General features: G+C 34.6%; 1 protein-coding gene across 10 annotated transcripts in view; it reads left to right on the forward strand.

The window, feature by feature from the left end:
- The window catches only part of PARD3B (par-3 family cell polarity regulator beta), a 901,201-nt gene that overhangs the window by 559,695 nt on the left and 318,469 nt on the right, over positions 1-23,037 (forward strand). For 9 of the 10 annotated variants that reach the window (XR_005649078.1, XM_039844925.1, XM_039844927.1 and 6 more), the window contains one exon: positions 22,099-22,143. The exons of the other annotated variant lie outside the window; for it this stretch is intronic. Coding sequence is in view for 8 of the 9 variants with exons in the window: in XM_039844925.1 (XP_039700859.1) it covers positions 22,099-22,143 (45 nt within the window). In the remaining variant the exon portion in view is untranslated. The remainder of the gene's footprint in view (positions 1-22,098; positions 22,144-23,037) is intronic. 10 annotated transcript variants of the gene reach the window in all.

Genomic DNA, 23,037 nt, shown 5'->3' on the forward strand with positions numbered 1-23,037 from the left:
ATATTGATGATTCAGTAGTAAATGAGAGAAATGGTTTTGCTACACGTACCTAGACTAAAACCCTAACAGGAAAGGAGAACTCAAGAGTTAAGATTTCCAGAAGGAAATGCTGACATTAGGATGATAAGTTATCTCAGAGAGGAAGAAAAGGGAGAGGCATCTGAAGACACTAGTGTGGCTGCTTCAAGAACTAACTGATAAGCTCGGCTGTGTAAAAAGAGGCAGAGAGAGAGAGAGAAAGAGAAAGAGAGAGAAGGGAAGGAAGGAAAGGAAGGAAAAGAAAGGAAAAAGAAAGAAGGAGGGAGGGAGAAAGGAATAAAAAGAAAAAGAAAATGCAGGAAGATCTAAACAGCTGCTTGAGATGAGACTTGCAAAACCTATAAGAGTTAGACCGTCAAGCTATTTTTACAGTACCAAATAGAAAATGTGGTGGTGGCCCATTGTTCAGAACACCTAACAGCTGTCAGGTGGAAAGCAGAGCCACCTAGTTTCTGTGTTAATTTTATCTTCATCCGCACATGAGAAAGATGTTTGAATTAGAAAAACATGGCTTCCAGCAAATGGAAGGCTAGACAGTTTATATTCTGTACATAAAAGGATTGTGATTATAAAGTGACTATCCCTAATCATTAGAAATTAAGAAGAGCAGGCCTTGCTCTGGAGGACAGGAAGCAATTTACCAATTTTCACAAATATGATGAATTCCAGAAACAACTGGTGAAAACTAGTGATCTCAATGCTGATCTTCAGAGGGTTTCCATGTTTGTAAAATGAAAAGAAAAAAAAAAGTAGTGGTCACCAGCAACCTCCAAGGGGATGATGGGGGAGGGGAGGTGTCTCAGAAACAACTGCTGTCTTCTTTTTGATAGGATTTCTAGGCTAAAAATTTAGAGAAATGTTATAAGTGTAGTTTATATTGGTCTTTATAAAGATATTTCAATTTATTTTCCTATTGAGACTTGAGCCAAATTATACATTAAGGTAGGTAATAGCATTAGAAAACTCTTTCTCAAAATGTGATAATTAAGGTTCATTGTTAATTCTGAAAAGAACTGTATATACTATAAGACTCTGTACTCGGCTTCTCTCATTATATTCTAATAAGTAACAACAGAATTTGATGGAGAATAGATATGTATAATTTGGATGAAGGCATGAAAGACATTCTTACCAAAATTTTAGTAGATTCTGTCTCAGAAGTGAGTGATATGTTAGATTGACAGAGTTAGCATTCAAATAATTTCTTCTAAAGTTGAAGATAAAATTCAACAAATAATAATGGGTGAATTCATCTAAAAGGCATTTAGTAGATACTTAATATTTTCCAGGCAATATCTTAGGTGAATAAGACAAAGGCTCAATTCTTATGGTATTTTCACTCTCTTGGTAGTTAGATAATAAAGTTTTATGTAAGTAAATAAATAATAAAATTTCTGATAGAGATGATATTCCTGAAACCAAATTCAGGTAGAGATGAGACTGGGGAGAAGTGAGTCTATTTCAGAGAGGGCGGTGAAAGATAAAAGTAATGTCCTGAAGTCAGGATAAAAGAATTAAATTGTAAAAGTATAGAGTTTGAGAGACCTGGCATAACAACAGTTATTAAAGATGTCCCTGGTTTTTAACTATTTGCCTGAAATGGGCACCCCCAAAGCTAGTTCCGTGTTACCAGACCAAGGAAAATTATAGTTCTATAATACCTTGGCCTGGTTGTAACATAGATAGTACTGTAATTAATTTCAGGTACAAAATTTTAAGAGACCAAAAAAAAAAAAGTGTAGAATGCATCCAGATATTGGTGAGAGGCTTAGAAACCATGTCCAATGAAAAACAGTTGAAAGAAATAAAATATCTTGCTTGGAAGAGAGATGACTTGATGCATACGAGAGCTCTCCTTAGATATTTTCATGGCTGATAATTGAAAAATTCAAATCTGTACAAAATTGCATATGCACCCGAAATATATCTAGTGGTGATAGTCAAATCAAAGTTTATGAGCTTTGAAATTTAGGAAGTTAATAGTGATGAATTCTAGTTAGTGGTATGCAAAGAAAAAATAGATATATGAATTAAAACAACTCAGGAAGACTGAGAAGAAAAGCAAAATTCTTCAGAATTATGGAAAAGGCACCTTTGTGTATTTTTCAATATTAGATAAAGGATAAAGTTTCTTTTCATTTTTTGTTTATAACCATACAATTTATAACTGAAGTGGGAAGACTTAATGAAGACAAATTGAGTTTAGAGAAATTAATTACATATCATGACTCAGGCTGAATTCTTAAAAAGACATCTTCGGTGAAAAAAGAGAAACCAGTAAACTTAGAATGACTGACTTTACACATTGTTTACAGCACTGCCATCCAAAGCAAGCCTCTTTCAAAACATTAGGAAATCCAACAGTTGGATTACTTAACATAACTTAACATATAATTAAATTTTAGACAATTGTACTTTTTGAAGTGAAAATGAATTATGAACTAGTATTAATATTAACTGAGTTACAGAGATATAAATCACTTCTCAATATCTATAATATAACTGTAATCTTAGATATAGCAGAGTAGTACAGATTTTCTTTAAAATTAGAATAACTATTTGAGTTGGAAGCAAGGGCATAAAAATGCCTGCCTCTTTGTGTAATGGACATGATGCTCACCCTGTAAGTCCATATGTATCGTTTTTCCCTGCCTTTTTTTTTTTTACATTTCCCTAAGAAATATGTTTTCAAGAAATATATTTTTAAGAATAATTTCACTTTGTGTTTATTATTACTATTAATTGGAAAATGATGCCTTTTGTGTAGAAATTGTAATTTTATACTACTTTATATGTTTTAGACTTGTCCAAAAGTTGGGGCATATTTCATCCCGCCACTCTTATACCATCTCCAATGAATAAATGGTGACAAATACCTTAAACACATTTGCTCTTATTTACCATTTGTTCAATGAATGGCTAGGAGGCACAACTCTCTCATATACCTCCTTCAGGAAAAATTAGTCTTTGAATCAAGGCTCATCAATCTTATATAAAACATGTAATCCGATGCTTAGAACATACAAGATGCAATGTTGTTATTAGTACTAGTAATAGCCATGGAGAGGATCATCTTAGTAGTATTATTAGAGGTGAGCCTCTACATCTTCTACACATTTTTCTTGTAATTGGCGGTTGACTTGAATTGTCAATATGGTAAATTCTCTTCAAGTGTTATGAAATACTGGGGAAAGGTTACATGGATTTTGTACATCGATTCTTAATCAATGATGGGGTCACAAATGGTCTCAAATGTTGCCATGTACTTTTTCACTAAAATTACATTTTCTTGGTCAGTGGAATATGTAGATACTTTTTAAATTCAGTGTCTGGAAGGGAAATCCAAAGTTCTGTTTTCCCACAGGAGATATAAATAAAACTATAATGTTTAGAAATGTTTGTAATTGAGCCTTAACTAATGATATATGCCAATAGCAAACTCATGCAGATCTTTATTAAATTAACCTCTATATTTAGAGCATTGTTTAGGCTCTAATGGGAAATCCTGATCAATAAGAAACTGCCGTATCCTTTAGAACTGATATATTCTTAAAACTTGGATTAGTCATGAAGCACTTTCCTTTTTTATTGTGTACCTCAATTAAAGTTCTACCTCTCAGATACTAAGCATTTTAAATAAAGCCAAATATAAAGCTATCTTTCTCACTTGCCTTTGTTTTGTAAACTATTATTCATATTTAAATGAAATTCTGTGTTCCTTCTTAAAGACCTTTTGTATTAATATAAGAACATCTTCATAAAAATATGAAGCTAAGGAAGCTATTCAAAGAATGGAGCAAAATACTTAAATCCTCCTTGCAAATATGAACCAAATTCATTTTAGTTGTTTCAAAGTAAGCATTCCATTAGCATAAAATATTATATATAAATATATAATTAAATATAATCAAATATATAATATAATAGTGTTAAATGAAGTTTTGCAGCTTCATAGTTGACTCTTCTGAACAGTATTTAGAATGATACGTATTTGTTATTGGCCATGTTTTATGTGGAAATTAAAACTACTATAGGGAGTTACAACTATCTCATTCTTATGTACAGTAGTTGCAGTTTTTAATAAAGCAAAACTTCTTTAGTCTTACATATTTTTTCTATATACATATTTATATTTTTATATTCTTTTTCCCCAAAATGATTATACTGAATATATGCTTTTAAATTTGTGTCTTTTAAGAACAATCTATATCTTAGCTTCTAAAGTATCATCACTTAACTGTAAGATTTGCTCTTACATAAATTTAGCCTGACTTATCTGCCTAATATTATTTGGCCATATGGATTGTTTCCAATTCTTTGTTCTTAGAGCAATGCATTGAGCCTGCAAGTGTATAAACCTTTGTGAATAATCATGATTATTTTATTATTATAAATTCTGTAAGTATAATTCCTTGGCCAAATGTTGTTTAAAGATGTAAAGCTTTTGATAGATATGACCAATTGCCCTCCAAGAAGGAAATTTTGCTCTTATCAGTAGTATATGGAAGGATCTGAGTGGTTTTTTTTTTGTTCGTTTGTTTGTTTTTTTGCCAATTTTATAAGGTTAAAAGGAATATTTTTATTTACTTTTAAAATTACTTCTGGGGCTAAACATTTTTCATATATTTATTGACTATGTTTTCTATTGTGAAACATCTGAGAATTTCCTCTGTAAGTCTGAAAATATCTAAATTAAATATCACCTTTCTGGAAATAAAACGTTATTGTACGTTAAAGGTCAAATCACAACTCTTGCTCATGAGGGAAAATAGATATTTTGCTTTTGCGTTCCTAAAGCTATGTTACCTGCTCCAAAATACATATTAATTAATACATCTGTGTCTTTCATTAAATGGTTAGAAAGTGTCTAGCTAAACATCAATAGGAGGCAGAGTCAGAACTTGGACTTATTTATGATAAAACCTGCTTAATCTATGGTTAGTTAATCTTTTAAAAAATAATTTCTTTTAGTTCTCCATTGGAGTACTAAATACTATATATACAGTAGTTCTGGCCACTTTAGAGCACATTAGTACAAAGGCTGGCATCACCAGAAACACCTACTGTGTTTTTATAAGACTGAAAAGTTGTCCAGCACCTGAATATATAATTTCAGTCCCAGGTGAAATTCATCCATCTATCTATTCCTGCCTCCCTGCCTGCCTTTGTTCCTTTGACATATATGCTTCTTCTAGGGTAGGTACTATTCTTAATAATTGAGACTTATCAGGGACAACACACAATAATATCTTATTTCTTCTGTAGGTTACATTAGTGGAAATAGTCTCATGAACAAAGTTTGAGAGAGTAGGGATATAAATGGTCAGAATAAAATAAGTGAATGAAGACACCAGAAAGATATTCAATATAACAAACATAAATATCTACAAATTGAAGAGAGAGGAAACGTGACTGAAAAGGCTAATGTCTCAATACCTACTTGGTTTTTAGTGTTCATTAAAAGGTTACTAGGAACTCTATCCAATAAAAGTACTAAAATTAAAGTGAAAATTAAAATAGAGATCAAATTGGAAATTAACTAATCAAGAGTGATGGTTTCAAGTGAGCTGGGAAAAGCTGATCTACCCTCTGCTAATCCAAGAACTAACTAGCGTAATCCCCAAGTACTTTAGGATGGTCTTAAAAGAATTGTGAGAAACTGAAAATGTCTCAGCTGAAATTCCTTAAAAGTAAAACAAGGGCATATCAGGAAATTGGGAAACATTTAGTTTATTTTCTAAATTTGGAAAAAGTTATGGTAACATAATTCGAAATGAGTGAAAAATGAGTTACATCAGAGTTTTCCTATTACCAGCCTTAATAACTTGGTAGATGCCAAGTAAATCATCTTAGTGCTTTCCTGGACTCAGAAAGGCTAGAGGACAATCACAAGTGGCCAGGTCCTCTAGCCATAGGTTAGTAATGAATGGTCAAGCAAGTTTGGAAAATTCTGAGTTAAAGTTAAACTGTCTTCTTAAATACAAGGTTATTCACAGCCTTCAATGTGTTTTATATGCATTACCATTTTCTTAAGAGTCTTCAAGATATAATACATGCAGTATTTCTCAGACTCATTTGCTCCTAGAAACCTTGAGTTCAGACCATTTCATAAGACTAGTGCTTTGAAGAATGCTCTTGGCAAAGAGAAGATGTGTTTGTGAGGTTTAAAGGTGATGCGCTACAGCCCTAGTAGGGTGAAGAAAGGATTGCCAACAAGATGAGACATGTGGAGCAATGCTGTGAAGCGGGGTGCGACCTGAGAAAGAATCTCTAAGGTAGAGAAGTGTCCACAGATGCTAAATAAGTAGGAATTAACTGCAGACTAGCATGAAAGAGCAAGGTTGTAGCAAAGCCTGAATTATCCATGGACTATGATGACAGAATGTGGGTGACTGAGTGCAGGATGCCTCAGGAAGAATAGCACATCTATTGTAAAATAATCTTTACTACTTTATTGCACGTCAGTGACTAGAAGTAACTACCTTTCCTTTACATATGGTAAAATAAGAAAAATCAAACTTAGCCCAATATTCAAGGGAGTGACAATACCTATTAATCTAAAGTAAGAAGAGGAAAAAGAGAGAAAGCAGTAGGTAACTATAATGGTAGTAGTAGTAGTAGCTAATGTTTTTGAGCACTTGCTATATGCCACGTGTGGTTTTTTTATACAGCAATTCTATTGCCATTTTACAGATGATATAATGGGGCTTAAAGAGACTGACTTATCTAAGGTGGCATAGCTAGTCAGTGGTGGGGCCAAGTTTTGAACTCAGGAACATTTAACTTTGATGCCTGGGCTCCAAACCATAATGCCTTTTTGTTTCAAGTGAGACTTATTAGTTTCTTATCCTTAACTTTAAAAACAGAAGAGCCCATTCTCTCTTCTCTCCTATTTAAATTTCATCTTTCATTCATTTCACTAAAATCTTGCCTGCTCTGAGTAGCTGTCACTTGTCTCCAGCTCTTTCTCAGAATTTCTAAAGCTATTACCATTGACTTCACCAGTTTAGCATAGAATTGCATACTCTTTGGAGTACCTAGTATATGAAAATGTTTTCTCACTCCTCAACTGAGAAGCTCCTACAAGGTCAAACCTTGTATTTACTTAGCACTCTCTTCACCACTTAGAATGTGTAGGTGCTGAGTGAATACAAGATGGATGTTATGGATGGATAGTGTTAGAGCAATCTGGGTGCAATCTCAGAAACCCATTGATCTTGATGATTGATTTGTCTGATCTTACTAAGTAGACAGGTTCCCCTTTCCTACATCAAAATATTAAATGAATAGATGAATAAAAGTGCAGACAAATTCTTAAAAGATAAATGAATAAAAGTGCAAGTAAATATTTGGTTTGAGTAGCAAAATAGAATAGGGATAAAGATATTTCAGGAGGGTATAGAATAGAGCACTCTACACTCACATTCACTTAACCAAACTAGTTTTGTTCATTTGAGAGTGTTTGAAGAAGGTTCATAATAATGAACAGATTTAAAGAAAGAGTCATACCCAGGAAATATATAAGGCCAAGGGTGTTAATTTCATTGTATAGGAAATAGTGAAAGCAGTTGTTTAAAACTTCAAGAAAGGAGCCGTGTGCTTTATTTCCTAATTGAAGGAATCTATGAATAAATTAAGCAATCACTTGACATAATTGATTTAGATCATGTGAATTCACTTGCACTGCCAGAGAGGGTTAATTAGATTGTTTTGTGGCTCTTCATAGTCTTCTATCACGGACATTGTTTTTCCCATTTTATTCTTCTATACCTTCCTTTTATTTATTTATTTTTTATCTCAAGAAGTATATCTTTTTATTTATATTATTTAACTTTAATTTATAAGTTTTTTATTTTTGTAGAATTAGAAAAAGTTGAAGATATAAATACTTCTCTAACAAAAAAATCACTTGCTTCCTATTTATGAATCTAATTTTCATTTTCCATAAATCTGTTTGCAGAAGAATAGTGTAGTCAATGCATAAACCTCGTGCCATGGGAATTATATTTAAAACATACTTGAATTGTTTGCTTTTACCTGCAGCAGCATGAAATTGAATTACATTAGTATAGAGCAATTTGATTGCCTGTGAGTTGTCGCAAATCTTGTGTAAGCTGAATATTCAGAGATTTTGCTCACCTTGGGTCATATAGTAATGGTTGTCATGACAAATATCCTAAAGCGATACCCAGAAAGTCCTGAATCAAAGAACATGATTAACTCAAAATAAATTGAAAATATTCTACATGGTCTAAATACTTGGTACAGGCTCACCCATTACAGCTTCGTGATTTATGCACATTTTTATCCATGGAGCAATTTTGGTATTTATGTTTAATCAAAGAATTTATTAATACAAGTACAAGCCCTTATGACTTAATATGCTAAGATGACTGAGGAACTTTAAAATGTTCCATATTCAGCAACCTGATTTGTACAATGTCCAGCATAGCTACTTGATATTGATAGATGTATAAGTTAACTCTCAAATCAACTAAATAACTAACTCCTTAGATATCTAAATCTGTATCCCTGTAAAAATAGTACTTAAAGGGTTTATCCATGACCAAGCTATAATTTAGAGATGTTATTATAATGAAAACGTGGTCACAAAGTCATTAAGGGCAAGAATTTCTAAAGACAGCTCAGTTGAATTGTCCACACCACTGGGGAGGGGGAGGGGTGCCGGGGGTGGGGGGCAGACTGATGATATGCTTCATCCTTAATGGATTAGGAATATTATATTTGTAAAAGAAGGCAATAGTCTTACATGAGTGTTTAACATATCATTACCATGTACTTTTCTAAGCATGTTTTAGAAAGTCGAGTATGAAAATAAAAAGCTGGTATATAAGAAAAACACTTAGAGAAGCTTATTTGAGTAAAAAGAGACAATTGTTTTTTTCTTTAGTTGGAGAAGAGATTTACTCTGGATAACATGTAAAACTAAGAAACGATCCTAAGAGTGCACATTGGATTATGTTGTTTCTTTGTTAATCCAGCAACAACCTAAAAAGTTAATTAATTTGGAAACTCCAATATTCTTAAAATAGGATTAGGAGACCCTGCTTAAGAGACACTTAATCATTACTCTGTATTTTCTACATGTTCTTTGTTGTTCAAGAGAATAAAGGAATAATTATGAAATAAAGGATTAAAATCTTTAATACATGAAGAGCTCTAGTTAGTTATTGGAAAATAAATATTTCAATACAAAATTGGAAAAATATATGATCAGAAAAGTTACAAAAGAAAAAATTTGGTTGGACAATATATATGAAAATGTTCAACCTCACAAGTAATTAAGGACATTAAGATATTGTAGTGGAAAACATCAGCAAATGTTGAAATATACATGTACCAGTGTCACAATACATATTTGTTGGGCATTTAGGCTAATGCCTCTTTACTGCAAGGGAATGTGGCTATCGCATAAGTTCCCTTAGCACTCTTTTAAAATCTTTTATACAGTAATTCCATTTCAAGGAGTTATTGTACAAAAAAAAAGAAAAAAAAAGAAAAATTTGACCAAGATTTAAGTTTAAGGATTTTTTACTATAGTGAACTTAATTTTCCAGCAATTAGAAGGTTAGTGAAATAATAAGCTATTAATCTAATAGATATGATAGACTATTATGCAACAATTAAAAATCTTCAGACTATTTAATGATAAAAATGTTAATGATAAAACATCATTTGAAGAAAACAGTAGACAATTATATCAGTATTTGTATGGATATACAGATTGTGTCCATGTACATGGAATGGTATTTGGCAAAATGTTTACATTGAGTTTTCTCTTAGTGGAAGTTACAAGAATAGTTTTTATCTTATTTATACATTCCTGCATATTTCAAGTCTTTTAATACAGACATGTATTATATTTACAATTAAAATCAATTGGCAGCTTTAAAATAATATTTAAATAGAATTTAAAAAGCAGGTAATCCTGCCCATGGTAGAAAGAAATGGAGCTATTTAACTACAAAAAGAATGAAGGGGGTGCAGGTTATTTTGGCTGACTTCATATCCTTGAGGACTATCACGTGAAAGAGAGGATAAGAGTATTTATGAACAGAATGATGAGATGTTTGTTAACAGATTTCAGGTTGGCACAGAAAGTTACTCCTTACCACTTAAAATGATATTAAATAGGAGCACATTCCACTGTAGTTCTCACAGAATTCTGCCAACAGTGGTGTAATAAACAGAAGTCTGTTTGTCATACATAATGTGAAGTTCAAATAGAGCCAATTCAGTGGCTCAGCGAAGCCATCAGAGACCTATGTTCCTTCTCTTTTTCCATCCTGTCATTCTCGATTTTTTGGCTTTTTTCTTCATATTTGTTACTTAAGTATCCAGATGACTGCTGTATCTTCAGAAATCGTATCCATGTTCCAGACTGGGAAAGAAAAATAGTAAAAAGGCAGACAGGCAACAGAAGACAAAAGAGTATGCCAACATTCTTCCCTGTATCAGAAATACAATATTATCTAGGAGTACTGCCCATCAAACTTCCACTTTTATCTCATTGGCCAGGGCTATGACACATCACATACTTTCTAGCCAGAAAGTAGCTAGGGAGAATGGCGTTGTTCGTGACACTGGCTCAGCCAGCCTACTGTGTCTTCCATAGCTGCCGTGTAAGGTTGTGAACTTCCAATCACTGCTTGCGAACAGGAGTACAAAGACAGCCTCGTGTGAGTCGGGCAGATTTTTTGGATTCTTTTAGATCTTAGTCTTAAGAGACTATTAATCCAATTCCATTTTGATAGAATTATGGACTCAGTAGGAAAGTGGCAAGAGAGCAATGACCTGATTCCCTATTCATGGACTAAGTCAGCCTTGACCGATTATATTTAAGAGGATGAGGGTGAGTTTCTTGGGATGATTTTGGTGAAATTTTCAAACTAGTAAATCTAGTGAAAGCAGAACATATAGGAAGGAGACACTCAGATGGAACAACAATAAATTATTTTTTTTTCTTTTTAATAACCCTAAAGCAATGGTTTTAACTTTATATTTTTATTTCCTGAATTGTTGAAACAATTCCTTTGGTTAAATCAGGCAAGGATTTTCTTTTCCCTGATGGTCACTATAGGCACAAAGCTTAGAATTTATGAGCTTTACAAGGACCTACCGAAGTATCTGAAACTTGAAAAAAATCATTGGCTCTAAAGTATGAAAATAAAGCCAGAAATCTGGAATTAATAAATGTTTGATTATCCCTGAAATGTCAACCTATGCCAATTTTATTATTTGTAACATTTAGAATTCATTTAAAAATATCATTACATTCAAAAACAGTTTGTATTTTGGGATTTTTTTCTAGTTTACAAGAATTTCTAGGTAAGCACAGATTGCTAAAAAACCCATCAATATCTATTGAATGAATAAATCATACCCAAATATTTTTGAGTCGATTTTCCTAAATCTCTTTTATATTTTCACAGCAAGAAATTTTATTTAAGATTCAAAGAATAAGGGAGGAGGAAGAGTGGTAGGAGGTGTTGATGAAGCATAGGTGCAGCCCATTGCTTTTCCTGCTTTCCTTTCTTCAACGGCAGCCTTGGAGGCCTCCAAAGAAATTCCTGGTCTAAAGGAAAGAGATTTAAAAATTGCTTCCTGTGAAGTCACTGAGGACTCTGGGTCTAGCAGTTTTCTGTTGTTCCTATTACTGTTTTCTATTAACTCAACCTTGTTCAAGATTCTTGATATACCTCAATACCTTCCAAAAAGATAGCAGATATTTAATATGTATGTGTAATCACCGGTTCTGCAAAAAGGAGCCTGATGTAAATGAGCTCATCTAATAGAGCGGTGTAAAATACTAGATCAGTTCACTAGAGTGCGTGCAGTACTTTCTGCATCCCATTTAAGTGGATGGTTGTGCTCTGAATTGGAGAGACGGCATATAAACCCCATAGTTAATATCCTCTAATAAACAATGAATCTGGATGACAACTTTTCAAAATCTATTATGTAGTAGTAAGCCTGGTTTTGCACCGTTTGCATAATAAACAGATGATAGTAGATTCTGGGCAGGAATATAGACAGTATTATATACTTCAGTTCACACCAGAAGAGAAATCTTTTGATAGCACTCATTGTAGCCAAGAACAGAAGCAGCTATACTCTACCCAGCGGGAAACCAGGTGCCAAAATTAGTTAATGCAAGAATAAACTGAGTTGCCATCTTAATGTGAAGTCCACAAGCTCTAGGGAAAACGTACATGAAAATCCTGAGTAGTTCAGGTTACTAGGTCTTGAGGGTTATAGTTCAGTTCTGGGCTGGCCAGTTAACTTTATGAGAAGAAACACTGTTGAGTGATGGGAAAGTATGTTTTTACCCAGCCAGCCAGCTCACAAGCACATGCAGAAGAGCCATGAAGAGAACAGGAGGATGTTCAGTAATGTAAGCCCCCCACATGACATGGATATAGCAGATTTACTTGTCAAAAGTGTAGATGACACACAGCTCGGTGGGTTATCTAATACACTGGATGACAGAATTAGGATTCAAAAGATCGGAACAGGAATAACTGATGAACTGCAATTCAGAAGATTAAATTTAATAGGGATAAATGTAAATTCCTGTACTTGGGTTAAAAAAAAAAAGCAACTGCCTCCTGTCTTACTCCCATCCACTTCATTCTCCACGCTGCAGCTTGGGTGATCTTTTTAAAACACAAATCCGATCATGTCACTTTCTTGCTGAAAATCCCTTAACGGCACCCCATTGCCTTCAGGATAAAGACAAAACTCATTATGTGGTTTTGGAGATCCTCCATGACTGGCTCCTTCCTTTCTCCTCCACCTGGTCTCTCACCAGTCTCCCTCTCATGCTGAGCACTTCAGCTGTATGAAAGATCTTTGGGTTCTGCGTATGGGACCTGTTCGTGGGCTTTCATGTTTCTTCTGTGCTAATACTAACTTCATGCTTTCCTACACGTCTCCAGGTCTCAAAGCCATCAGGAAAGTCCAGTCTGTAAACTAAGTTTAATCTCTTCATTACCTGTTTTCAAAATTCTCTGGTCATCCTTTTTTCATTCAACACATATTTAGACCCTGAGAACAAATTGATGGGCAAAACAAAGCCCATGTCTACATGGAGTTTATGTTCCAGTTGGGAAGATGACAGGGCATGATGAGAGCTTTGTAGAAAAAGGAAACAGGATGAAGAGATAGTGACAGTTGAGGTTAGATGTTCCTACCTTAGGTAAGATGGCCAGGGAGGACCTCTCTGATGATGACATGTCTGTGGAGACGTGAATGAAGAGGGTCATTGAGCTATGTGGCTGTCTGAAAGAATAGCACTACAGTCAGGAGAAAGAGCATTGTCCCAAAGCCCAGAGAGGAATATGCGTGGCATGTTTGGGGAACTGCAGTGAGGCCAGAGCGGATAAAGGAAGGATGCTGAGCAAAGGGAGAGCTGTGCAGAATGAGGTTGGAAAGGCCCCCGGGGACCAGCCCAGGCTGGGCTTGGAGGCTGCAGTAAATTTTCACATTTTCTTCTAAATGTGATTAGAAGCTATTAGGAGGCTTTGAGCAAGGGACTGCCATGATTAAAATGTTTGTTTTGTTTTCATTTTAAAAGGATTATACTAGCTTCTGTGTTTAAAATAGACTATGGGGAGTAAGTGCAAAATCCCAAAGTTCAGGCAGGAGGTTATTACATCTGTCAAGGTGAGAGCTAAAGCTGGCTTTGTTTAGGAAGGTTTGCTGGTACTTCTCACACTGTTTGTGATTAGTTGTGTGATATAAAACCCTGCCAGTACAGAGCTTGGGCTGTCTTGTTTTCTTCCACAATCCCAGTGTCTTCCATGATGCCTGGCACACCGTTGGCTCTCCACAGATGTTAGTTGAATGAAGAGCTCACTTAACAAGAGTTAATATAAAAAGGATTTCAGGATTTTAGTTGACTGTGCACTTGATGAGCCAACAATAGTGCAGTTTGGCTGCCATAAAAGCTAAGGCTGTCTTTTCCCCTTTTGCACTGCTCTGACACCCTCTGAACAATAGTCCATGCCTCTTTCTGGTAACAATTTCCAGGTGTATGAGGCTCAGAACAATTTATGACAACTCTATTTCTTCTGAGAGTATCAACAACCATTTTTAAGAGACATCATGTGTTCTTTCACGTTGTCTGTTAGGAAATTATACATTTAGTAGGTAGTGGTGACTAGTGAAATATATCGTTCTTGATGGTAAAGCCATTAGCAGAATCTTACTTCTCAGACTCACATAGTAGAACGAATTTATGCTTTGAAGTCAGGAACCCTTCCGATCCTAGCTGTCCCACTTGCTAACTTAATGACATAACCCCACTGAGCTTCAGTTACCTCCTCTGTAAAGTTAAGATAGTAATGCCTAACTCATAGAGCTTTTGTAAGGATTAAATAAGATAGCATGTGTTAAAATGCTTAGTATGATTTCTGACACACGTACATTGGCAACAAATTTTAGTTTCCTTCCTCCTTTTCCTTGTGAAAGCTAGAATCACTCTGCAGAAATGTATATTACAAATAGTGGAATGAGAGGTGTGTTTTTCCATTTGCTAATAATGAATAATCATTGTCTGGTGTGTGACTTACAGAATAACCTGTGCCCTTTTTTTCCTACAATTTAATCAGTATCAATTTCTTGCTGATAACGGGTATATTTATCAGAGGTCTAGGAAACATGGGAATTATCATAGTCTGAGTAGTAGAAATAGTCCAACCCTGATAGATCCCAAAAATTTACAGAGAAAGAAGGTTCTTGGGAGGGATCTCACATAAGTAATCTTTCCCCTATCATAAAAAAAAAAAAGAGAGAGAGAGAGACTCTATACAACTAATCTTTAAGGACCTTTGTAATCTGTAACAGTTTATCATATAAAGATGAATAAAACACTGTCTTTGCCTTCATTGGAGTTGCATACAATCAACATAATACAGAGTAGAAAGTGGTAAACTTGCCTGGAGGCAAAGCTAAAGTGTTCTGGGGAGACAGAGATGAAGAGAATAGGTAATAATGTGGAGCTGGGCCCAGGAGGAGTAATAATATTTATACATGTGAGATTTGAGGCATTTCCAACTAAGAATAAAGGCAAAAGGGAAGAAACTAGGAATCATTCTATATAACTTCAGTATAAGGTGAATAGAAGAAAATATAATGAGAAGAGTAAAAAGGCTTCAAACCTGAACATAAGACAAAAGAGACTGTATTATTTTCTAGGCAGTTGAATTTAGTGAAGGTTTTGGGGTAGGTTGGAAGAATGATGAAGGCGATGTTTAGCCTGGGTTAATCTGGGTACCAAGTAAATGAGGTATATAGGAGAGCTGGGGAGATGGAGGTAGTTACGAGCAAATTGGAAGCAATTGCCTAAGTTCAGCCCTGGAATAGAAAAAGCCTTAGGTCCAGTTATGAAGACTCTTGGAAGAAGGACTTGTGGCTGCTGCTCATGAAAATGGCGTGTGTGCTGTCAGGACAGGGGAATAGCCCTGAGCCTAGACATGGTCTCCTTTCAGTTTACCAGTTCAGCTGCCTTGTCTATGTGGTCTAATATTCCAAAAAAAAATTTTTAATTGCCTATTCTCAACATCGATTGCATGATATGTAGGAGAGAAGCAAGTAACGAGACTTTCAAAGAATATTGCTCTCGGTCACTGATCACATTCTTAGTTCAGTGTTCTTCCCATTAAACTTTGGATGAAAGTTACTCAAGGAGTCTTAGGACCATTGGTTCTGTGGTTTAGAAGCTGTGGTTATAAGGACAAAGATGTTTCAATTTACTAAAGAGTGTGATTATTTTTCAATTTATTCCAGAGAAATTAATTAATACCATACCATACCATGAAAGTTGTTATAAGATTCATTTCACATTTTTTACTAACTGAGTTGAGGAGATGGAGCTGAGAGTCCAGGGAAAGCAAGGTGGTTAGAGTGTGTAGAGTGCCACAGACAAAAAAAACTGCATAGGGAGTGAACTCCAGAAATATTCGGCGAATCTCTCTTGAGTGTTACAGAATACTAATCAGAGCATACAAGCGAGGAAACTACCCAGGCTGGGAAAATCACTGCCAAAAATATCCAAGAAGCAGGACCCAGAGCTCACACAGTATCTGATTCTTTTGAGAAAAACAGTATTAAATGGATTCAAAATAAATGAATTAGTGAAGTTATAAAGGAATGATTTCATTTTCCCAATACCCTTTAATGAGATAAAGATAATAGTATAAGAACATATGCAAAGTATTGGATTTTCCTAACTTTAAATTTAAGCTCTCCGAAGATTCATGGAGAAAGAAAGAGCATTTTAAAGAGAACTGGAAAGTTGCGAACATTGGAAAAGTTAGATAATGATGAGTGAGTGGGCACCTTGGCTGGGGGATGCACTACAATATCAGAAGAAAACTTCATTTGTTGAGTTCTGATTAGCTTATTGTCAGAGCACCATGGCCAGGGAGGAGAGGTATGCTTTTGGAGAAGCTCACTAAGAGAGATGGCAAGATAAACATTAGCATCATTATCTTGTACTGATTCCCTAACCTCTTTTTCAGCAAAGCCTTGCTTTTGTTTTTTTGTATTTTGTTTTCAAGGGATGGAAGAATTTTTCAACACATAAAAATTCATAGTGTTGATACTCATAAAGCCTCCCCAAAGAGAAACAGTAGGCCAAATAATCATCGACATAAGAAAACACTATAAATTAATGCAGTAATAGTTCATGGTTGCTAAGGAGTGAACTTAATTTACAACTTGAAACAGGTTTGCTTTCCTTAGAAATTCTGGAAGTCGATCAGGAGCACAGAAATTGATCTACTAAAAGAGAATAAAATTGATTCTTAATATTGGCAGCTACATCAATTTTTATTTAAGTTCTGAAGGAACAGCTCTTGGAAACAACTTTATCAGCCATTAAGGAATTACTTAGTATTTAGTTTCCTAGAAAATTATTCAAAGATAAATATTTATAGGATCATTAGAAGGTAGATTTTTGTTGTGCCAAATATCACATTCATAACCACAGTCTCTATTATGTCAAAGATATAGAAATCAAAAATTAAATGAAATAGAGCTGTCTGTGTTAAAGGCAAGCATTGCATCATATTTTAAAGTGCTGCTTTGTATCAAAATATCTCAATGTGAAGTAGTGGAAATCTGAACACATCTGCATATTTCCCATTTGTGACATGGGGTTGGCATTCTCCAAAAGAATATCTGTAGCTGATAGCAGTTTTTATCTGAAGAGATTTGTGCATGTTAGTAATCTACTATCTTCTGTCAGCATAAGAAGAGCATATGGGGCCTATTAACTCACCAAATCTGCCACTGTTCTGCAAATTTTTATTAAGCAAGTGCAGTCCCTAATAGTCACTTACGTTATAGAATGCATGTCAAATGCTATCAATAAGCAAGGGGGGATTATTTTCCCCCAGTGAGAATGCATTTCAAGTGTGTAGGAAGGCTTGACAAAAGAATAAAATACTTTAAGTGATCACTGTATTAATATGAATGTATCCTACTGGGAAGCCAATATGTTTAAGTATTATATGCACTTCAATGTTTGCCACAAATAAGCTCACAGAGTGCCATCTTTTTCACAGATCCCCCCTCCCAATACTTTCTTTATTTATGGTTTATCTTCCATACAGTAAGCCTACTTGAAATGAAAAGAAAATGTATATTTTTCCATGTTTTTGAAAAAGGTGCCACTGGTGTCGAGCAGTTCTAATTAGCTCTAAGGCCTAGAACCAGGAGAAGCAGAAACACAGGAAGGCTGGCTGCTGTGTTCCCTGAGCAAGTCTTCTTGAATCAGAGGACGGCCCACGAAACTAACAAACACCCAAACCAGGGTGTCCTCCTTATGAAGCGCCTTGCAGTAATTAAATCAAGTAGTGTCCATCGATCTTGAACTGAATGCCAGGAAGCATGAGCTTAGTATAGAAATACCATTATCTTAATAAATCTAGAGAAATCTTAAGAGGGGCAGGTCTACAGTGCCCTCTAAGTATTTAATAACAGTTAAAATAAAAAAAGTCTATGAATTTCATCTTCAGAAGGACTCAACATATTACTGATATCTCCTCAGTTAACTGTAACATCCTTTTAAGATAACCAAGAGCAAGTAGTACCAGTCCTTGGGTAAAACCGAAGGATAAGAAAGGGAATATAATAGGCTCTGGAAACTTACAAAAGAAAAAGGGAAAATCTTTTATCAGAACTAGAATAAGAAATTTTGGCTCTTGTTCCGTCAATAGTCTTTTACTTGATGTTCTTGGTACCTCACCATTTTGGAATGAAAGACCTTCCCCACATCTGGCCCACTCATTTTCAATCTCTTGTAAATAAGGTCTTTGTCTGAAATGACACACCTCTCATAGTCATATTGCTGCTGTTCCAATTGCTGTGCTATCTAAATATTATGTAGTAAAATGACTAGACTTAAACTCCATCCCCAAGAGATAAGTTTATAGTAGCTCTAAAGTAATGTGAGTTGTAAAGGAAGTTGAGTATTAATTATAACACTTGTCATTTTTTTTAAAGTGTTGATGGTGTGTATAATTTTACCTCATTTTCTCCTTTGCTACTGTTATTTAAATCACTTTCCAGCTCTAAGCATGTGCATAAAAGATGATTGTTCCCAATTTAACCTTTTAAATAAAATGTATTCTATTAATTAAGTCATTACAGTTCCCTCTCTTTTCTATTATGTTTATTCATTTATCTTCTGTCCTAAAGATAGACATTTGTGTCAGTGAATATTTTGGAGAAAAACCCCTAATTTTTATGCCTATCACACATTTGGATTTTCTACTGTTTCTTGAAATAGTTTATGTTAGTGTTCTAAAGAATTTCAAATTGTCAATTAAAATAATAAATATTCCTAGTAAGAATAATAGACAGTATGCAGCCAAAAAGTTAAGAAAGTACCATTTTTAACGAAATATGGCTGGGAAATTTGCAGTTCTTAAATTGGCTTAGATTTAATGGGATAACTTATGTCCGTTAAAAAAAATAAAACAGACCAAAAAAACCCTACCTTTGTATGAATCCCTTTTTCAGAATAACTGTACCTATAAAACCATATAATCTGAGTACTGTATTTTCTTTACTTTTCTTCTACTACAAGATGAACTACGAACCAGGTAAACTGGGAGGTGAAACCTGCTGTGGGTGTTGCATTATCCAGGAGATAACACTTGAAAGTACCTACCGCCCTCTCCGAAGCAAAGTATACTCTTAATTGATTTCTCCCTCTAGTCTTCTATAATTCCAGGCAAGTTAAATCATAGAGACCACCACCATCATCAAATTCACAGCCTTTACCACTCACAGTTTCCATTGATCAAAAGTTGTTCTTTATTGAGAAATTTGTAGCTGGCACTGTGCTAAGTGCTTTTGTACATTTTCTTCATTTTGTTGCCACAACTTCCTGTGTAGTATTTTTGTTTCATTTTTCACATGGGGAAACTAAGGTTAAAAAGAGTTTTGTAAACTGCCTGGTAAAGCTAGGATTCATATCACATCTATCTCATTATTAGCTATTGTGTTGTTCTGCTTTTCTCTTTAGTTTCTGATTAAGAATGATGACAATAGCTAATATTTCTTAAGCACTTACTATATGATTTTCTAAGTACTTTTCATAAACTTATAATTTTGATTACAAACCTATGGAGTAAGCAATATTATCCTCATTTCATATATGATGAAACTGAGTCACAGAAAGTTAAAATAAATTGCATATCACTAGTAAATTTCTAAGTCAAGATTTTAACTCAGAGCAATGATTTCTCATCTGTGAAATGGGAATGAATATTTCATTTTAGCTTGAATCCATTAGAACTGTAGATTTCCAAGCATGTTAAATAAAATTATAGCTAACTCTTGATATTGGTCATCACAGGAAGATTTCTGTTAATAACATATATTCAAATAAAAAGTATAATAGCTTTCTAATATATAGGTGTTTGTCAAGTATTACTTTATATTAATGATTATTCAAAAAATATAACAACTCTTCTATGACTCATTAATAGTAGAGTGGTTAAGTTCTGAATCCTATCCTCCGTTTAAGAGGTATACCTCACTTTGTCTATAAAGTAAGGACAATAGTGAGGATAATATCTATCTTTACACATCATTGTGAGGAGTAAGTGTCAAATTAGATATTAAATGCATTGGACAGAATCTGTATATTACAGCAACTCAATAAGTATTAGCAACTACTATTATTTTTTATAATTATGATTGTTTTCCAGTATTTTTCTAGTTATACTGTAGATTCCACCGTAAGGTTTTTTTTAGACTTGAGAAGGACAGAATTTGGCCTACAAATGGAGCCTAATAAGTACAAACTGATATCTCCAACTGGAAATACAAAGAAAACTCTAATCAGGTTTTTAGGCCATTAATACCAAGAAAATTAGAAACCTGTAGTGCTTTTATCTAGGGAAAAAAAAAAGCTTAGAAAAGGAGAGCTAAGTTGGAATGGAAAGATCTGTGTATAGTAACATGGTCAATGAAATATGACTGGATGTGGTAGGCAAAGAAAGGAGGGCATATTACTCTGGCCCCAATCAAGTGTTAGAGGAAACGGAAGAAGTCCTCGTTAGCAAAATTCCCATTGCCTTGCTTCGGTCCTGCGGCACCACAGCACAAGGTGGATAATGAGCAGCAGTTATTGAATATTGAAGTAATAATCTATGCAGAGATGCTTAAGGGTTAAGAACTTTGTACCTATGTTCATGAGAGATATTGGTTAATATCATTCATATAATGTCTTTGCCTGATATTAGTATCAGGGTAACACCAGCCTCATAGAATGAGTTAGGAAATATTCCTTCCTCTGAATTTTCTGAAAGAATTTCTGTAGAATTGGTATTATTTCTTCCCTAAATGTTTGGTAGAATTGAGCAGCGAAGCCATCTGGTCTAGAGTTTTCTTTGTAGGAAAGTTTTAAGCACAAATATATTTAAAAAAATAAAAAATAAAAAAAAAAATTATAGGGCTATTCAAATGATCTATTCCTTCGTGTATAAGCTTTGGTAATTTGTGTCTTTCAAAAAACTAATCCATTTCATCAGAGCTGTGTTAATCTAGAGTTAATTTTTTCCCCACTACTGAAACAAGGTCCTTCTTTATCCTCTAACCAGTGCCCCTGAATTATGAAGTTTTTCACTCTGCCTTTTGGGAATGGTACCTAGTCCCAGCCATGTGTAAACTTTGGACTGTTCCCTTCCCACTGTTAGGGGGTTCTTTGCCAGGTCTTGGGTAGTTTCCTCATGTGCATGTGATCATCAGAATTCAACTAACTACATGAATGGCTTCTTTGGAGATCTTAGAAAGATTTCTGTACAGCTCTCTCCTCTCCAGTTCTCTGCCCTACAGACTCCATTTGCTTTGGCTTCTCTGGACATCCAGCTGCATGTCCTCAAGCTGGGATATTACTGGGCTCTGCCTACGCTCCTCTCCCTGCACCACAGCCTGGAAACTCTCCAGACAATAAACTGGAACAATTGTAGGATTCACCTCACTTGTTTTCCATCTCTCAGGAGTCCCTGTCCTCTTTTTCCTGATGTCTAATCTCTTAAATGCCATTGTTTCAGTTTTTGTCTGTTTAAAATTGGAGGGAGAGGGGGGACATGAATCTGTTCCCTTTTACTCCGTGTTTACCAGATACAGACGTTAAGCCCTTGAATATTGAATGTATATATTGCTATTATACTCAAAGAGCTTTATTATATATTATATATCTCTTGGCCCATGAGTTTAGTTTTTCCTTTTGCAGGCATGGAAACAATAACCCAGTTAAAAAACTGAAGATATCAAAAATGAAATTATATTTATAGAAATCTAATAAATATATATTTCTTCACAGTTGTCTTTAAAATATCTGCCAAAAAAAAAAGAAAAAAAAAATCAGATGCCCCAGGTAGGCTGGAGGAAGTTTTTTCTCAAATCTTTGCTGGTAAAAGATTTAACTTATTATGAATCTGTATTAATTTATTGTTCAAAAAATGGCTGATTTACAAGTAAGCAGGCTGATCCTTGCCTTTTTTTATTTCTTCTCAGTGCCAGATGAAAGCAAAGTCCATTCATTGGCTGGACACAAATTGGGTAAGAAATTCTTTGTAATTGACTTTATATTCTTCTTCCTGGAAATCACTGGCTGTGTTTGAGTAGCGGTTGGAACCTATTTCCATCCACTAGTTACTGAAAGGCTTGCTAATTAATACATGAGATGTCTCTGACTTCTCAAAGATGAATTATTGCTTGGCTGTGTGTGTAGTGGCATAATGTATGCTGACTCAAAATGTTTGAGAGGAAAGAATAAAGGTTTCCAAAAAAAATAATTATAAAACCAAAGATCTCAAACCTGTACACCAGCTGAACGCTTAGTACAACAACAAAAAAAATTGTAAAGAAAACCCAAGAAAGTTTGAAATTCTTTCTCATGATGACTTTCACATTAAAGTAGTTGGACATAGAGTTCCAGAATTTTTTAAAAATTTAATAATTTCTTCCTCCTCAAGAATTGTAGAGTCTTTCTGCCTATAATTGAAGGGGATTGTACCCAAGATAACTGTATTATCTTTCTTTAGACTTATGAATGAGTTCCCAAGGGGTTCTCTAGGAAGTCCACAAGGATCTCTAAGTGTCTGCTGGATCTTTATCATGTGTGAGATACCTTGAGGTCTAAAATCCAAGCTTTTCCTTCATTGCCAAGTGGCCTGCTTTCTATTCCTTTGACCTTCCTTCATCGTTTATTCACATTAGTTGAAAACACTTAAAGCTACTAGACTAGTAAACACTGCAGTAATCCCTTTCCTCTACGGGTACATTATTTGGAAGGAAAATATCCATTTTACTCTTAGAATTGCCACGCCAAACAACAGAAGGGTCATAATTTGTTGACGTCCCTCTGTTTCTGAAACAAAGAAGTCTTTCCCATCACCAAGCATCTCCTGTGTTTATGTGCCAATTATGTTTTCAGCAGTAAGTGGCCTTGAT

The sequence above is a fragment of the Pteropus medius genome, unplaced genomic scaffold, assembly GCF_902729225.1.
Source record: "Pteropus medius unplaced genomic scaffold, Ma_sr-lr_union100, whole genome shotgun sequence".
Classification (NCBI taxonomy): domain Eukaryota; kingdom Metazoa; phylum Chordata; class Mammalia; order Chiroptera; family Pteropodidae; genus Pteropus; species Pteropus medius.